Raw genomic sequence first — 17963 nt, forward strand, 5'->3', positions numbered from 1 at the left:
ACACTGTAACCACAGTGTAAACTGCAGTATGATGTGTCATCCAAAATAGAGCAGTACCATAAATTTTACAGAGGACAGTGTGACTGGTGGTGTGTCACCTTTAAAGTGCAGTCCCGCATGAAAGTGACCCCCACCCACCCCTTAGTTACTACAGCCATCCTCCATTTGGCGTCATTCTCTTTGAAGAGGAATAATTTGTTTAGCTTACAGCTGCTCTAGCCTGCAGGGGGAGAAACACAAAGGTGGGGGAAAGAGAGAGAAAACAGGAAAAACACAAGAAAAAGAACCCATACCTCTACTTCACCATGTACAAGTAGGGGCTGTTGTAGCTTTTCAGACACTGACCAAATAAAGAAAAATATATTCTGAAAAGGTACACCACTGTTTGTCCTTAGATTCTTAAGTATAAACACAGCAGTGATTTATGCGATTCAAACTGTACACATCATTTGAAGGAATATACAGCTCATGCCGTGGTGTAATTCTGTGATAGGTTTGGAACTGCAGCTTATGTGTTAATGCTGATGTCCAGGGTTTCACAAATATGAGCAATAGGTAAAATGCAGGTAGTGGTGAGTGTGGTTATGTTACCAAACAGAGCTGTTGCTGTGTATTCATTAATAGTAACTATGTGTCTGAGTGGGGGGGGGGGGGGGGGCGACAAAGTATTGCAGCAACAACTGGTGTGTGCGTGCATGTGTGTTTGTGTGTGTACAGAAACAACTGTGCCTTGGCACCTGTCTCCATCAATCCAGGGACAGATGAAGTTTAAACTGCATGGACAGCTTGGATGACAACGTTGAATCATTTGACAGAGTCTCAGCCTCCACCCTCTGTGCACACAACACACGAACACACACAAAAAGATACCCACGCACAGACACACACACACATATACATATATGAAATACAACACGACACTGAGTGCAGTCAGCATGGTGAGAGCATGCAACATCCAACGTAGATGCGTGTTGACACAGGCGGCCAAGCAGTGGTTGCTGCCTCATGTCTGCATGTACCTCCCCTCTATCCTAACACCCCTCAAGGCCCAAAGGAACCCAAGACCCGAGAGCAGGACATGCTAGAACAGAGCTAGAGAACAGCTCTCATCCTCAGGGTGTTTCTCAGCTAAAGTAGCACAGACACGCCCACCATATGCTAAGAGCAGCCTAGCACACATCAACTGTATAAACATAATATGCTATGGTGACAAAAGTGCTGCCATTCAGCAATGCTTATGTGAGCACATAATAAGGACAATGCCTCCTCGTACACTGTCTCCACTCCAGCAACACAAGGACGAAATGTTTAATAATCACAATGTGGTAGTAAGCCATTAGCATGGCATCTTCTAAAACAATTAACAATACTTGAGTGTGAAGAGTTAAAAACGTGAAAGGAGCAGAGTTGCAGGAACAAGCCCTGCTGTTAGCTTGATACCCTGCCAACTATCTGACAAAGGCCTCACCTGGGCCAAGACAAAGCAAACCAAAGCAGGCCATGCCATTTGCAGAACACCAATTACTGTTTCATCAAGCCAAACTTCACTAATGAAAATAAATCATAAAAAAAAATCGTCTCATTTTTCTATCTCTGATCCTGCAGTTCTCCAAATGTGCACTGAGTTGTTTACACAAAGAGCCTCTGCTAGAGTGGTGAACTTACCGGTAGCATTGCAGGGTAGTACAGCCCCATCATTGTTTGATCTAGAGGAACAACTGCTGCTGACCAGCTCTCCACTTTCCCGTTCCTTCTCCTCTCCCCTTCCCTCAGTGGCTCTATTCCTCCTCCTGTTCCTCCTTTCCTCTGCCTGTGCTCTAAGACCATGAGCCGACGATGGCTTCAGTCCACGTCTGTCTCACACATTCAAATTCTCCCTCGTTCACTCCCTCTTCCTCCTCCTTCCCTTTGCCGGTGTCCCTTCTTCCACTTCTCCGGCACGCAAGGATCGTCTGCCAGTCACTCTCTCCCTCTCTTCTCCTCGTCTTCCTGGCCCCGCTGCTCAGATCCCCCTCGGGCCTTTCTGTCTCTCTCCTCCTGACAGCCTGAGTCTCTTCTCGCCTCCTTTCTCTCTTCTCTTTGCTCTGCGTCTGTCATTCACACACTCGCGTTACACGTCCTGCTGCTCCCCCTGCTTCCTCTTGTTCCCGCCCCTCTTTTAAAACTTTCCCTCCCTCTCAGCCTCAGTCCCTCCTATCCATCAAAGCATCAATCCTTCCATGTAGCCATCTAACCCTCTGCCTTGATGGAGTCAGAAAGCTGTTGTTGCTGTCTTCTCAAATTCCCAGGAGAGAGAAAAGGAACAGGAAGGAAGAAGATGCTGTCTTCTTCTATCCACACACTGGCTGCCTGAGAGTACAGAACACGAATGCGACCCCCACTGCATTGCAGCTTCTTTTTTTTTTGATGATTTATTTATTGCGTGGCAGTCTGTCAGCTCCAAAAAGCAGCGGTAGGTAGGCCAGTCGGTAGACAGCTAGGTAGCTAGCTGCGTGGGTAGGCTCCTAGATCACCATCTCTCTGCTGCAGCCGCCTTCATCACACAGATGGAAGTCTCACAAAACTGAGGGAGCGCCAGCCCCAATTCCAGCATCCAAACCTCAACCTGAACATGAATCTGTATTACGCTGCATTGCGCCTTTTTCTTCTGGCTCGGGCTCAGTTCCCTCACTTCCCACCACTGTATTGTTGGGAGGCACTTAATTTGCAGAGATGAGAGTGCAGTTCCTTGCACCGCATTTTCATATGGGAGGGACTGAACTCTGCGGAAAAAAAGCCCTGATGCAAAGCTTTTAGACATCTGCTGAGTCTGGCTAGAACTGGGCCCGGAGGGATGGAGGGATGAGGGAGGGCAAGATAAGTGATTGGAGGTGGCGGGGGTAAAAGGGGGCAAAAGAAGCGAGCTTGGCTGGAATACGGGCCTGGGACAGAGGGGCAGTGGGTGCCAGTGAGAGATAACGGGATAGAGAGATAAATAGATAATGGGCAGAGGTGAAAAAAGCGAGGGATGACAGGATTAGAGCTGTAAGTGAGGAGGATGAGAGGATGAATAGGGGATGATCTGAGGATTAAGCACACAGACTGAACACAGTGATAAATACACGCTCAGTCACACAAAAAACACATGCACATAATGTACACAAAGATGTGCTGTGATCATATTCATGCGGCTGCACCTTGGCAGGCAGGCACACACACACACACACACACCAACTCAAACAAAAAGGCTATATCCATCCCACACTAATCAGCTCACTCAAACAAAGGCCTGCCCCTTCAAATAACAGCATCTACACATAATCAATTGCTCAGGCTCAACTTTTCTATAGGAATAATCCAGAACATTTTTAGAAGAATTGCAGTGACTAATGGACAAGTAATAACCTGCAATTGCTTCGAAATACTGTATAGGTCTAGCTAAATTACAGATTTAGACTTGTCTGTATGCATGTTTGTGTGTGTTATTAGCCCTGATCATTTCCGTGACCTAAACAGCAAGAGAGTGACATGCACAGCCCCATGGGTCAGAATGACCATGCACACGCACAGACACACACACATACACACACGCACGCACACGCACACAAACACACAAACACACACCCACACCTCACAGTGTGCAGCAGCAGCAGGCACCCACAGGAGCCTGTCCCCGTTTAACACAGTCATATTGACACAAGCAGGCCTACAGGCGTTTCAAACATGCATACATAACATCAGACAGGAGCATTACCTAGACAAATGGACTGCAGCAATGAACAAGCCAATCCGGCTAAAGCTCGGCTTGGTTAGCTCCATTTGCATGAAAACCAGCAGCGAGTGTGCTGGAGACTCCTAACATGTGTGCTCAAGGGCAGAATACATTATCAGGGACGAGTTTTAAATCATTTATGAAACAAATGCAGCAGTGTGCGTTGGCTCTCAATTTAACAGATGACAAGGGGAGTTCAGACATACCGCAGATCATGAGTGTCCTCTGCCCAGGTGTTTGTCTTGTAAACAGATGAACCAATGCACACAAGGACCACAATTGGAAAATAAGTCTGTTCTGACTGTGCAACTGACTATTGCATGAATTTATGGCCTGCAGGCAAGTCATCTTGAATAACTTGCTTCCATTTCTGTTTCACCTCTGCTCCACTTCTCTGTCTCATCCTCGCATTCCTTTTTTGCCTACGATCTTGCTCAAAATCATTATTTTTTGTTGCAAGGCTGAAATAAAAATAACTGAATGCCGGACACAAGGGATGGGAAATCTATGCAAAATGAACTTCAAACTGGAGAAGCCAAATTTTTACAGTGTCGTCCTCTTTAAGTCCCTCTCACGCACTCGCAGAGAACTGCGTTCCCAAGAAAGGACACAGCAAGCATAGAGAAGGATTGGAGAGCAGAGCAGAGGAGGAAAAAAAAAAAGAATGCACAAGAGGAGATGAGGCCGATGAGAATCGCCCATGATGTGATGTGGAGAGGGAGGCTGGGGTCGAAACAGGCTCACAGACCAACACTCCCCTCCTGTGGCAATGCCTGAGAGCTGCACATCCCTAACACAAGCTGGAGACACATGCACACAAACACAGACAAAGAAGGTGCACATGCACATCCCTCTCAGATACACAGCTCTTCACCTCAAATGGGGTTTGCATATGTATGCACACACATCCACACACACGCGCACCAGTACTGAGCTGGTTTGAGCCGCTCAGTGTGCTCTGCTGCTTGGAGGTAGATAAGAAAATAGTCAGCTACCCTGCCGCTACACTGCACACATAAGGCACTCATTACTGAGAGCAATATGCATGGAGAGATACTTAGAATGAGAGAGCGGCAAAGAGACCGAGAGAGGCATGAAAAGAGAAAACGTGTGAGAGAATAGGAATGGTATTGTGAAACAATGTTTCACAACGAGTGCAGAGCTCAGTTGAAAAAAGGTGATGGCATCATTTCTCTCGATGTTATGAGGGTCAAGCATTTATGAAGAGAAGCTCAATCACAACCAGTTCCTCCTTTATCTGTTCTTCTAACAGCCACCATTTATTAGCTACCACAGACTGTAGCAGAAGACAAATGAAAGGGCCAATGCAGAACTTCATAACTGTCTCAGTATTGATGTCCTAGTGCAACAGAGCCTATCTTGCCACAGGACGTCAAAACTACGTTCCCCGTGGCAGAATAAAGTGTAGGTTCATAAAATTATGTGAATTATACTACCTGCAAAAAAGGACCAGAAGGAAGGACCAGAATATCAACTATCCTAAAGAAGTGTCAAACTGCTTCATTCTTGATTCAGTTTACTTCTCCTTTTATATCCCATGACAAAGAAACTGAATGAGAAGGATTTGAGCCAAAATTAGCACATCTCCAGTGAGTCAAGGATTCTGAATTATTTTTTTATTTATAGTTCCAGAGGTTTGCGAGCAGTCACTAATCTCTTACCTGACTGTGAGGTGGGTATCCATGGAAACCAGGGTTTAAAGGCTCATTGTTCTGCAAGAGACAACAGGAGGGAAGAGAGCGGTGTGAGTGGCTGGGCTTTTGAAAAATTGAGTGGCTGCAGCATGATAATCTGAAACTTTTACATTGCAGGTGAAATGCATTCTCAGGCACAAATTTCCATTTCAGCTTGCTTTTAAATTAAATAAAGAGAAAAAATATTAAAGCAAGGGGTGGGTATAAATGGGATTTTTTTTTCAATATCTTTTTTTTTTTTTAGCATTTTTAGCATCACAATGTGTATAACCTGAAAGCACTGCTCACTACTACTGAAAAAGTTAAACCACATCCAAACGTCAGAAGAGTGCTTTTGCTCCTTAATGGTCACAATTATAAAAAATAAAATTGTGCTCAGTGGGAGAACAAAGTTGAAGCAAGGATAAAGGACACTTCCCTGAAGCAAAATAAGTTAACATTTAGCATTTAGTGTGGATGACTGGTGAACCATCACTGCACGTTTCACATCCAACCAAACTAACCAATCAAAATCCACTAGAAGAGGCTGAGCCCCCGTCCCTCATCGACCCTGCCCCAGAAACCAGTGTTGTGGTTAATTGCTCTGTAATTACTTTTAATTAGATTATTTCTGTCTCTGTTCCTCTCCTTTCTCTCTGACTATTATTTTCTCCTCCAGTGTCATTCTGCCCCGGCGAGAGCGACCATTGTTTGCTGCAGAGATAGGTGAGAAGGGGGAGAGAGACAGAGATGAGGAGGCAGGAGGAACAATAGGGAAAGTTAACCAAAGGATGATATTTTGACAGCAGTGAGAGAGATGACACCAGCACAGTCTAGCCTGCTGGCATTCCTCTCAGAGAAAACATGACCGCCTAGTGAAACTCATGCCGCGGGATTCAGTCTCACTAGGAAAGGGGGAGGATGAGGGAGAGGAGTACGGGAGAGGTCTGAGGGGGTAAGATAAAGAAAAATGTGTGTGTGTGTATGCTGGGGGATGGGGTGGTAGTCTTTAGAACTGCTGATGTTTCCATTACATATAATCTGCAGGACCAAGGAGCAAACAAAATGTTTCAAATCCATGAGCTGCCCCCTTGGCCTGAATGCACCCGTCCATTCAGCAAACAGCTTGAATGTGGGCCGTGCAAAGCCACAGCGACGAGAAGGGCAGATTTGGCTTCTGAAGAGTGTCAACAGAGAGTTAACCCCCTGGCCCCGACCTCGAGCTGCCTCCTGTGGGAATTACTTCCTGATAGCTTTCATTCAGCCAATCAAGAGCAAGCGTCTGCGACAGAGGGCCACAGCGACGGCAGAGTGACACACTGTTTGTCTAAACATGTAGTCACGCTAGCTGCTTGAAGCTGTGTTGGCTCATGGACTGCAACTTGCAAGACTATGACTTGAAGATATGTAGGTTAAAATCAAAAACAGATGTGGTGATGATGTATGAGTAAAGGGGGAGAAGAAGGGGAAGGGGAAGAAGGGGGAGAAGTGTCTAGACGGAGCGGGACAGAGAGAAGCCAAAGAAGAATATGAGAGTATGTCGTTGAAAGATGGCCCACATGAAAAGAATAGATAAGAATGAGAAAAAGAAATATTTTTCTTTTGATGCCAGGGGCAGTAAACTCTGACTCTGTATGATGTGTGTGTGTGTGTTTGTCCACACTCAGGGCCCTCGGTCCTCCTTTTTCCCTGTCTGAAACAGCCCTTTCTTTGTCTCCACTCTCCACTTCCTGTTTCATCTGGAACCAATTTCCCCCTCGTGCCTCGTCCCCAGGGGGAACACTCTCCTTGGTGCGCCGCATTTACAGGGGAATGGACAAGCTTGTATTCAGCCAAATACTGACTGTTAAAGGCTGCTGGTGCTCACCACAGCACAAATAGAAATGCAGTAGTAAGAAAGCTGTTCACAGCAGACTCCCAAGTCTACAAAGCCTTGGGCGATGTCAACCAGAATGAGAAAATTCTTCCCATTTTAAATAAAAAAAAAAAGAGAGAGATGCATGCTGGAAGTTACCAACAGTGCACTGCATTTTAAATATGGCTGTGCTGACATTCTGGTTTCAGCACAACAAACACTGGGGCTTAATATTGTCTTTTATCAGTGCTTATTTTATTGTCATCCAGTGGTGGTGGGCCACCAAAGCAGCTTAAGAAATGTGAAAAATTAGCAGTATTACCACAAAACAAATGCAATTACACATGATTAAATGTTGTTTTATCACATTTGCAGTCAAGTAAGGATAAGGGTGCTGCACTAAGTTTCAAAAAGACAGAGGAAATGTGAAGTCTAAAACAAAATTATACCCTTACTTTCAAATTATAGAGTCACTGTTGGTTCTACAGTGGAAAGAAGAAAGAGAAGAAGGAGGAGTTTGTGTAGAAGAACAGGGGGAGGGAGAGGTTTAGCAACATCTGGAATCAATCTGTCTGCAAGAGAAGAGGGAGGGAGCAGGGTGGATAGTTGGGGGGGCAGAAAGAGGAGAAAAGAAAGAACAGAATGAGATGAAAATAAGGGCAGAGACAGACACACACAGGAGGAGGAGGAATGTGGGGAAAAAGACGGCCAAAGCCAAGAAAGGGGAGAGAAATATAAAGCAGTGAAACATTTGCAAAATGGAGACAATGAGTCATAAGTGAAGAATGCCATGTGATTTATATTTTCTTTAGGGGTGGGGGAAGGGATTGGGGTCTGAACTTGATACCTACTTTTCAGAGACTCTCGTTTACGCACACTCACACTAAAGCACACATATAGACACACACTCTCTTAGCCATATGGCAGTGCTTATAAGTATATTACATGTTTGTGTGTCTTGAAAAGTAAGGAAAAGGCACTTGAGTTTAAGCCTGCCATACAGTTTTTTTGTTGAATAAATAAAAAAATCAAAATTGAACACAGCTTGCTGCGCTAAGCCTGTCCAGGTTGAACGCTGGGCTTTCATACTGCATTTCTGCAAGTTTCCATTAAGTTAATTCCATATAGTTTGTGAGTGAGGAGGAGCCTTTGAAGGCGGCGGCTGACTGACTGTGCGGGCTTCAGACTGCACTGGCAGGGATCAGCAAAAGCACAGAAAAGCAGTCACACACACATAAACACACTCTCTCGCTCTCTCTCTCTCTCTCTGTCCCTTTCTAACTGCACGGAGGGCAAAGCTAAAGGGCGTCTTTCTTGTTTATTTGCTCTCTCTCTCCGACTTGCTATTTTAGGAGAAGGAAAGAAGTTGGGGAGTTGCTGGTGCAAACGAGTAGGAGCAGGAGAAGAAAAAGGAGCAGCAGTGGTGAAGGAAGGCAAAATGACATGAGGTCAACAGATGGTGAGAGAGAGAAGGGAGACAGAGGGAGGAGGGGAGCAGGGTAATTAAGGAGGCTCCTGCAGGCTTCCAGCAAGCCCTAAGAGAACAGCCTGAGGAGGTGAACTGCTCCCATGTTTGGATTTATTTTGGCCTCAGTGATATAATCAAATGTAAAAACAACACGCCTTAGAGTTTAAAATTGTGAAACTTTTTGACAAAAACACAACACAAACTATTGCAGAGGACGACGGCTTTCGCAAAGTGCTGCCTTTCACCTCAACAGAAGCTGTGATGGAGATCCACGTGAAGCCAGTCAAAATACTTTAAACAGCTTCCCGTACTTCAAAGCTCCTGACATACAGAAAAGCAATCGTTCATCAAGCGTTGTCCGTGGGAGGTTCTTGCCGATCTTTGGCCCAAAGTAATCAGCAACCTCAAAACTCAATGAAGTCAACAAATCATACCCAAGTGGGAACAGACTGTAGAAAGATGAGACATACTCTAACCACAAATAAACCCAAGTGTTTGTCAATCACCAAATATCTGTGAAACCATCAGTGGAAACAACTTCTCCTACTACTTCTCAAATTTTGCCATTTCCACCAACCTTTTCTAACCAGATACTTGTAATGAACATAAAAACACGTTGATGGAAACAGTTTCCAAAAGCATCAAACTGCAGCCAGCACAAAATACCCAGAAACTCAAGAAGGAATTAAAAGAACAGCTCGAAGAGCACAGAAAGCGATGGATGTGATTTGTCAATGTCTTATGCTCCAAACGGGATATCAAGGATGAATGATGAGGTTGAAAATGACAATGGAGATAGTCAATAAGCAGGGACATAAAGTCAACCAAGAGGAAGGGTAGAGAGCCGAGATACATTGCAGTGTTTCCCCAAAGACTGAAAGCATATTTCTTACAACTGCACCTTCTTCAGATGAAAATATGTCCATAGAATGGGACAGCTACACCTACCCAGCTATTTCTGTCTCTTTTTAGTTATAGTTGATGTACTTTGTAAAAGACTAGGAGTCTCAGATGCTTCTGACATGAACGGGGTTCAAGATATTTTTTCCAACCTGACAAGAACAAAACATGTGTCTCTGGGGCATTTGCTGGGTGGATTTATTGATGACTTTTTGCTCTCCTCTGACTGTGTGGCCCGTTAATAACAGAAGATGACCTGGGAGTTCACAAATGTGCAAGTGCTGATGTGCTCACCTGCATCTGGGACTCTCTACATGGTAACAAATGTGAAGAATATGAAGATGATCTCTTTGTGTAGTGACTGTAATACGTACAAAACACTGCCATAATGCATTCACTCCATAATCACTGTGCATCATTATGCTTTCAGGTTATTTTATGAATTTCAACCATCCACAAGTTTTGTTTTTTCTTTCTTTTCCACGTTCTGTTCTGTTCCAGTCCTAGATGAGTACATCAGATTAGGCAAAAATTTATTATTTGAAAAAAGAAAAAAAAAGAAAAAGAAAAAATAAACCACACACATACAATACAACTGCCACTGTGAGCTCCTTAGCACTCATATCCAGCACTGGTTAATTCATTTGCCTGTTTGAGAATCACCACAGATACATTTAATCAAAAGCTCTGTGTGGAATAAATAAAAAATATCTATGACCTCAAACCTCAATTTCTGTAATTATTCATATACAAAAATTCTGGCAACTTGTTTTATTTATTTCATCATACCCAAAAGTTTTATTTCATTTTACAAAGTGAGAAATCTGGTCTGTCCTTCTCTGCCCTGTAACTTGCACCAACAGGCTACTTCATTGTTTCCAGTCAGATGTAGTTATTTCAGTTAGTCGTGGTGGAACAGCCTGCAGTGCCCCACTGTATGCATTATGTTAAAATGCCTAATAAATTAAATTAGAACACATCTATGTGAGGTTTTCAGATTTTCAGTATTACAGTTATTTGATAATGTGTTACATCAGCGCTCAGCATTAACTTCTTGGATTTGTACTCATCATAAGACATGACTGATGGTTGATCTTTAAGAGGACAAAGCATCACACACAACTTAATGGATCCAGTACATTTCACAACTGGATTTCCATTACTTGTGACACTGTGACAGTTGTGACAATGCATCACAGATGACCCCATGTAAGTGAAACACTGAATCGACATTTCACTGTGTGTGTGGCTGGAGATGGGAGCATATATGACAGTTTGGGGGCAGCCTGGGGGAGGAGGATTGGAGGGTGGGGGAGTGGTGACATGATCACCATAAAGGGAGCGTTAACATGCCAGTGTCATGTTAAGGAGCTAAAACCAGTGTGCCTTACAAGAGTAGAGAGAGAGAGAACAGAAAAGAGAGAGCTCTATTCTGTTCCCTTCTTTTTATGAATGGTGCCTCTCCTTTCTCCAATCTGATTATTCCTTTGTGCTTTGGCAATCAGCGGCTGCACTTGTGCCAATAAAGCACAGTGAACTGAACTGAACACACGCATACAAAGAGCGATAGACCAAGAGAGAGTGAAGGAAAATATGAGTTAAGCAACTCTGTCTGGGGAATTTTTAGCTTATCGTGGCCGGTTCAAAAGTCAAGGGTGACTCTGCCGCTGTGCTGTGGCTCAAAGTTTAACAGCAATCAATAAACAGCAGGAGAGAGCAGAACGTCAGACAAAGTAGGCTTGTGTACAACCCTGTGTAACAAAATTAACACTCATCAGCACATGCTAACCCACGCTCTCGGTCTCTCTTTAATGCTCTTCCCCCTCTGTGGATATTTCGTCCCTTCAGTGAATACTACAGGCTGATGACTTCTGAAGGACATTACGTCTTTTAAGCTACAGTTACACATAGTCTCTGTGGCTACATGCAAGTTATTACTGTGGCTACGCATCCATTCTTCGGATATGCCATTATGAGCAAAGGCAGAAAGAGCATTTGATCTTACACCTAATGAGAAGAAAGCACAACCAATGATTTCATGGTAAATAAAATAAATTAATCTCAATCTAAATACATAAAATGTCGAAAATAATGACAAATATGCATGAAAAAGACCAAACTGAAGTCTTACTTTGCAGATTGCCTGCCTAGTCAAATAAAAGTTAAGAGACTTCCAAATATATGAAACTCATAAAGGCAAAGTCTCACATTTATCAAGCTGCATCCACCCAGGGTTTAACATGTTTGCTTAAAGACAGAGCAGGTCAGATTTATGGGGCTCTAGTTGCACAAACTGAATATTCATAATAATGTTTACTCCAGTGTATTATCTGAAACTAAGAATCGTTGTGTTTTAATGAGCGGTCCAGAGAGATGGCTGGTCACCTTGTCACATTACCTGAAGGCCACAATAGGCTCTCCTGCATGCTTGGAAAAGGGAGCGGTTGCAAGAGGGGTATTAAGTTGGTTGCAGTCAGTAAATCTCACCACCAGATGCCACTAAATCTACACAGTAATCAATCAATTATGTCACATATTAATTTTTTGGGACATTACTGCAAAAACATACTGTTAACAACACAAAGTATCTTAAGTTTGAGTCTCAATGTATTTCCAGTAACAAAGACAAATCCAAACAGATCTCCAGAGGATCCTGCTTTTAAGGTAAATGGTCAAAAGATGCCATTTGGAAGCATATATATTCTCATTAGCAACCAATATGAGAGACTACATTTCTCATTGGGCTCATGGGGAGACAAGAAAATGTTTACGCAGGTACACGTATTCACAGGAACAATCAACGCTCGATGTGACGAGTACTGCTCGTGGTGAACATGGTACTAACCTATCTCAGTGATCTGTCCATTCGTATCAACCCGCTACCCTGCCTGACCCCCCCCTCCCTTTGCTCTGGTCTGTTAAAGCGATCAGTCTGGTTAATGCCCTCTCCTAAATGAGCTTTGATCTCGTTAGTGCGACACAAAGCCTCTTTACTGCCAACGATAGGACAAATCGGCTCTGTGAAACTGAAAGAGAGACACCGATCGAGATTTAGACACTGTACACCAACTGCATCTGAGTGGACCACAGCACTGTCTCAAGGGGACACGTCAATGATGCCAACAAAGACAGTGGCAGAAAAATGAAGAGATAGAAGAGGGACTATACATGAAGGAGATGAGGAGAAAAAACGAGACACAAGACTGATGTAGAGTGATGGATGTTTTTGCATACATTTGAGTGATGGAAGATGGGCTAAGAAAGGGAGCGATAATAAAAAATGGTGGGGGAGGGGTTGGGGTGGTTCAACTCACTGGCACACTGAAAGCCTGTGAACCAGGAGTCAATTAGCAATCTGGAAATATGCTTGGGGGAAGACGGGAGGGGGAGAAATCAGAGGACAGCTAGAGGGGAGCAGGGAGGGGGCTTGCAGTTTGTATGAGGCAGAGAGGGGGAGGAGAGCAGGAGCAACAAAAAGAAGAGGAGGCTGCACTTTCATTTATTACAGTCCTGATTTACAGTCAGCCTGGAAGGTCAGCAATCCACTACCTGGAGCTCTCAATGGGAATACTATGGTAATTGTCAGGTTCATTTAGTTATAGAAGCATCCACTGAACTCATCCTCCACATCCTGAGCTACACTCGGCTGCAGTAAGCCTCTGCCATTCAACCACGCTGACTGACTTGCTGGCATCAGCCCTCAGTGTCATTTTCTAGTTTCATTTACTCTTTGTGAAAGTGTTATTCAACCCTTCATTTTCATTCAAAACCCAACCACCAATCTCTCCCCCCATTCGATAATTCCCATCATCCATCACTTTCCTCTCGTCCCTTATCATGATCCCTGATGGAGGAAAATTAATGGCTCTGATTCACTCCCGGATTCTTCGCCTTGCCTCCATCCTTTATGTCACCCTACATCCATCCATCCAGGCCAAAGTGTCTTTTCTCTCCTGCAAATATAATGTCCATTCAAATCCTGCTCTTTAATTCTCTTTGTCCTCCACCTCCTTCAATACATCCCTCTCTCCCTCATCCCATGTGTATCCACCCATCCCTTCTACATCGCCCTCCCTCCACATCTCTGTAGCAGTCTCTCCATTTCCAGCGTGACCCCCCTAGTCCCCAGCGATCAATACAACTGATAGGCAGAGAGAAACCTCCCCATTCCATGCTGCTCATTGTCACATCATCTTTGCCGGAGGGCTATAACCTTTCCCCATCATCAGTGTCCATCCTCTGTGAGGCTCACAAGGCATCACGGCATTACACAGGACCTATTTGTCATTGCAGCAGGTCAGTCGCACAGCCAATTAAAGTATTTTACCAGTTCCCCGGATTCAATTACCTGCAGATGACCTCAAATCATGTCCACCTGCCCTTCGACTACTGTTGGTTTCCCTGGACTAAAACACAAGACGGCAGCTAAAATCCTCCCTTGTTTTGTTGGATTATGGACTCTTCAAAAGAGTGTAGGTGTATGAATGACGTGTAGGGCATGTGTTCACAAGAGAGAATGAGAAATAAATAGTAATAGATCCAAAAAGAGCTAGGGAGGGCAGTCCCCTGGTTTACTGTAATATACACACATTGGAACGAGTGCTGATGATGCTTTGCTGTCTCAGCAGTCGAGTCATGAAAGCAGGGAAGACCCGTGTTAAGGAGGGCCCCCTTGAGCTCTCTCCTCCTTCAGCCAGCACCAAAAGGCTCTGTTCTTTGTCTTTCGCTGTGGTGACCCCTCCCCCAGTCCCTGTCTGCCTCTCTCTTTTAACACCTAGAGACAATTGGGGTGGGGGGTGGAGGGGGGCACAGAGCGATTAATGGCACATACGGTGTGTATCAGGAATTGACATAATGATTCACTGCAAATTACCATCGCAGATAATTGATTTCATCTGTGTGAATAGAAAATATATATACTTTGTGCCTTGCAATGGATATGAAAGACCTGGGTTACTTTCTGTGAGACAGGCATGATGAATGGGTCTGATCTTTGCTGTGCTGCTGTCTGTCATAGCAATGGAGTCTGTATCATGTTACCTTTGTCTGGCTTGGTCATGCTGCCCTCACTGAGCAGCTCCAGGAGGCACAGTTACAGTATTTCAGCAAGCCACATCTTCTGTAATTCATAAACCTCTCATTTCGTTTTAATTACAGGATTTTCTGTATGCTGCAGTGATGCATGATTATGTTGTTGATGAGAGAAAAGGGCCTATCAAAACATTATCATCCCCTGCTGATGCTTAGGAACAAAAGCTTTTACTGAAGAAGAGGAGGAAGAAAGGGGGGGGGGCACATGATACTTTGTTACAAAGCTGCACATATAAGGCTTAGATGAAATAAAAACATACAGATGTGAGAAATCAAGAGTATATATGCTAACACTATATTCCTACCTGTCCGATGTCACCAACAACACTCCCGGTCCCGTCTATCCTGGGTCTTTTGCACTCCGCCCCGGCTAAGTCAGTCAGGGCAGCGGCTGCCTGAGCGTCGGGCTCCGGGTCTCCTCGCTTCATTCCCCGGACAGCTGCTGGACCCCCGGCCGCGTTTGCAAGAGGTCCGGCTGATGTATCAATGTCCCTTTCCCGGTCCATTATTCCCCGACTAACGGGTAGCATTATAGATGCAACGTCGGTCGACATTAACATTGGACGGCAGACAGTGACCAGTCAAAAGTCTGTTTTTCACCTTTGCCTTCTCCTTCTGCTTTGTCCACAGCTCGATATTCACAATGGATTTGGCTTTTCCCCAAAAGCGAAGACGGATAATTTAGAACAGATTTTCATCAATATAGGCAGCTTATAGCACTGTTTATTGTCCAACTTGGTGTTAGCTATTCGAGGCTGAACATCATGACCATACCTGGTTTCTGGAAAAAACACATTCAGCACTGTTTTCCACCCCAAAAAAAGTAAATCGACGCCAAACAGTGACCTATTTTAATAAAGATCACACGTCCGACTCCTGGATGCCTGACAAGCTAATTAGCTAGCTAACATTAGCTAGCTTGCTAGCATTACATTCCGCTAGCTCTCTTTATAAATGTGGCTCGGAGAGCACACTCTCGCTGCCAATAATAGAAAATGTTGGAAATTAGCTACGCGTAATACTTCTCCTTGCGCTTGGCCAGCCCGTCCTTTCTCCTCTCGCCGTCTACTGTGTTTTGCCTCAAACACCTCTGTTGTTCCTACCAGCCTTCCCCTTGATTTCAGTCCCTTCTTATCACACCGTCTCTTCCCTCGCCGTGGTCTGCTATGGATGTGTCTTGGCGTGCGGACTCCGCTGCCAACGAACACGATTTCCTCTGGTCTGAGTCCCAGTTGGTGTAACTCGTAGTGTAGAGGGAGCCCGAGTACGCTGATCCGCGGTCAGATTTGTCTGCGGGCACGGGGCTCAGAGAGAGAGAGAGTGAGGACAGTGAAGTGACGTGGACTGGTCTGAGGTCTGCGTTTTCTCTGTGTCCTTCTTCTTTTCCCAAATTCCCTACCAGTACCACCGAGGCCCCCTCCTTCTTTATCCTCACTTATTTCACTGTTAAGCCGAATTAAAAGGAAGATGCTGCTGTTTTGCTGCTCATAACACTGCCAACACATTTGTTTTTTCACCTAAGACTACATATTTCGGAACAATGAAACACATTGAAAATGCAATTAAAGAGACCCGTGTAAGAATATGTCCACAGTCAAGAGAGACAAAAAGCAAATTTAAGGAATATAAAATAAAAGCTACATTATACAGCAAGCTTCTAACAGAGTTATCCATGTTGGTGTGTGTATAATGGAGGTCGCCGAATTGATATAAATGTTTTTTGGGGGGGATTTTTTTGTTGCTGTTGTTGTTTTGTGCAGACTCTGCTTATCATAACACACAATGTCTCAGGTGTATCTTAACATTACCAAAAAGACGATGGATTCCCGCATTTGAAAATAAGAGAGTGTAAATTCTTCAGTTTTTCAAGATATAAATATATTCAGTTAAACATGTAAATTCTGTTGTATTAATATTGTGTATGTGTAATTTTGAAACCAAACCAAATAAACTAAGCTAACAGCCCCTCATAAATAAAGGATTGAGGAATATAAAATACAACAGAAACCAAAGCCAGCAGCAAGCTCACTTGCAGTCCCTAAAGTGGATTATTTGGAATTATTACGGTACACTACAGTCACGTTTCTAATGTTTTTGCGCCCCCTGGTGGGTCTTAAGTGGCATTTCCATGTTAAAAGAAAAACGTCCCTCCCTCAAATAATTAACACAAAGGTAACATTAATGAAACATGGCTGTTGCATAGAAAGATTTATAGTGGCAAACCTGCATAAACATTGCAGCAATTGTTTTGTTTTGTTTTTCAGATTGTATTTAAAGATAGTTGATTTTTATGCATGTGCAATAATTAGCATGAATGGTTGGTACAGGAATACACTGGTGACAGACAGTCCTCCCCACAGTGCCTGTATTCCATTGGACAGCTCAAGTCTTGCTGTATTATTGCTGTGTTATTAAAAGATGAATCCAATTGTTATTATACAACACAAGACAGGATGACAAAAACTCAAGTTACAGTTCCCTATGCTGTACACAAAAATAATATAAAAAATGAATAAATAATCAATAACAACAACCATGTTGTTATTGATTATTTATTCACGAATCACGAATCCCGGTCTGGGCCCTTCTATGTGGAGTTTGCATGTTCTCCCTGTGCCTGCATGGGTTTTCTCCGGGTACTCTGGCTTCCTCCCACAATACCTTAGGCACATTAGGTTAATTGGCTACTCTACATTGCCCGTAGGTGTGAGTGTGAGAGTGTGTGGTTGTGTGTTGGCTTTGCGATTGACTGGTGACTGGGCCTCTCGCCCGTAGTAGGCTCCAGCCCCACGCGACCCTGATGGATAAGCGGTATAGAAAATGGATGGATGGATGGATATTTTCATTGTGGGTAGCATATGCCTCTGATTTCTTGGTAGACCTACAGAAGGTTAAAGGGTGCAGCTGGGTTTCAGCATTCTGTTGTGTGCATTGGTTGCACAGTCTTTCTTCTCTGAGGAGCAAACTGGGCCTGTGGCAGCTCCTGTCCATTGCAATGCTGTGCTCAGTGAGTATGTACACTGTCAAGAGCTATCTCAGTTTTGGATCGGTGACAGCTGTCAGATAATCTGCCACTTTTTGGTTGATTCTTCCCTATGCATCTAATAGTTTACTTTTTGTTCACAGCATTTGGTTTAGAGTCATGAGTTTTCTGGGAGCTCTGTTTGAATGTCGGTCTGGCTGAGGTGGCTCCTCTCTAAGGTT

At 44.0% G+C, this 17963-nt stretch overlaps 1 protein-coding gene across 7 annotated transcripts in view; it reads right to left on the minus strand.

Annotated features, from left to right (window-relative positions):
• LOC124072655 (RNA binding protein fox-1 homolog 2-like) overlaps nt 1–16181 on the minus strand; it is a 42254-nt gene extending 26073 nt beyond the window's left edge. For 2 of the 7 annotated variants that reach the window (XM_046414206.1, XM_046414205.1), the window contains exons 1-2: nt 15065–16166; nt 5434–5484 (exon numbers count right to left, since the gene is read on the minus strand). In XM_046414206.1, coding sequence (XP_046270162.1) covers nt 5434–5484; nt 15065–15319 — 306 coding nt within the window. In that variant the 5' untranslated portion in view covers nt 15320–16166. Of the gene's footprint in view, nt 1–5433; nt 5485–15064 lie in introns of all 7 variants that reach the window. The other 5 variants (XM_046414203.1, XR_006845566.1, XR_006845565.1 and 2 more) reach the window with 5 other exon arrangements.
• Nucleotides 16182–17963: the final 1782 nt, after the last annotated feature.

This window comes from Scatophagus argus, chromosome 16 (assembly GCF_020382885.2).
Source record: "Scatophagus argus isolate fScaArg1 chromosome 16, fScaArg1.pri, whole genome shotgun sequence".
NCBI lineage: Eukaryota > Metazoa > Chordata > Actinopteri > Scatophagidae > Scatophagus > Scatophagus argus.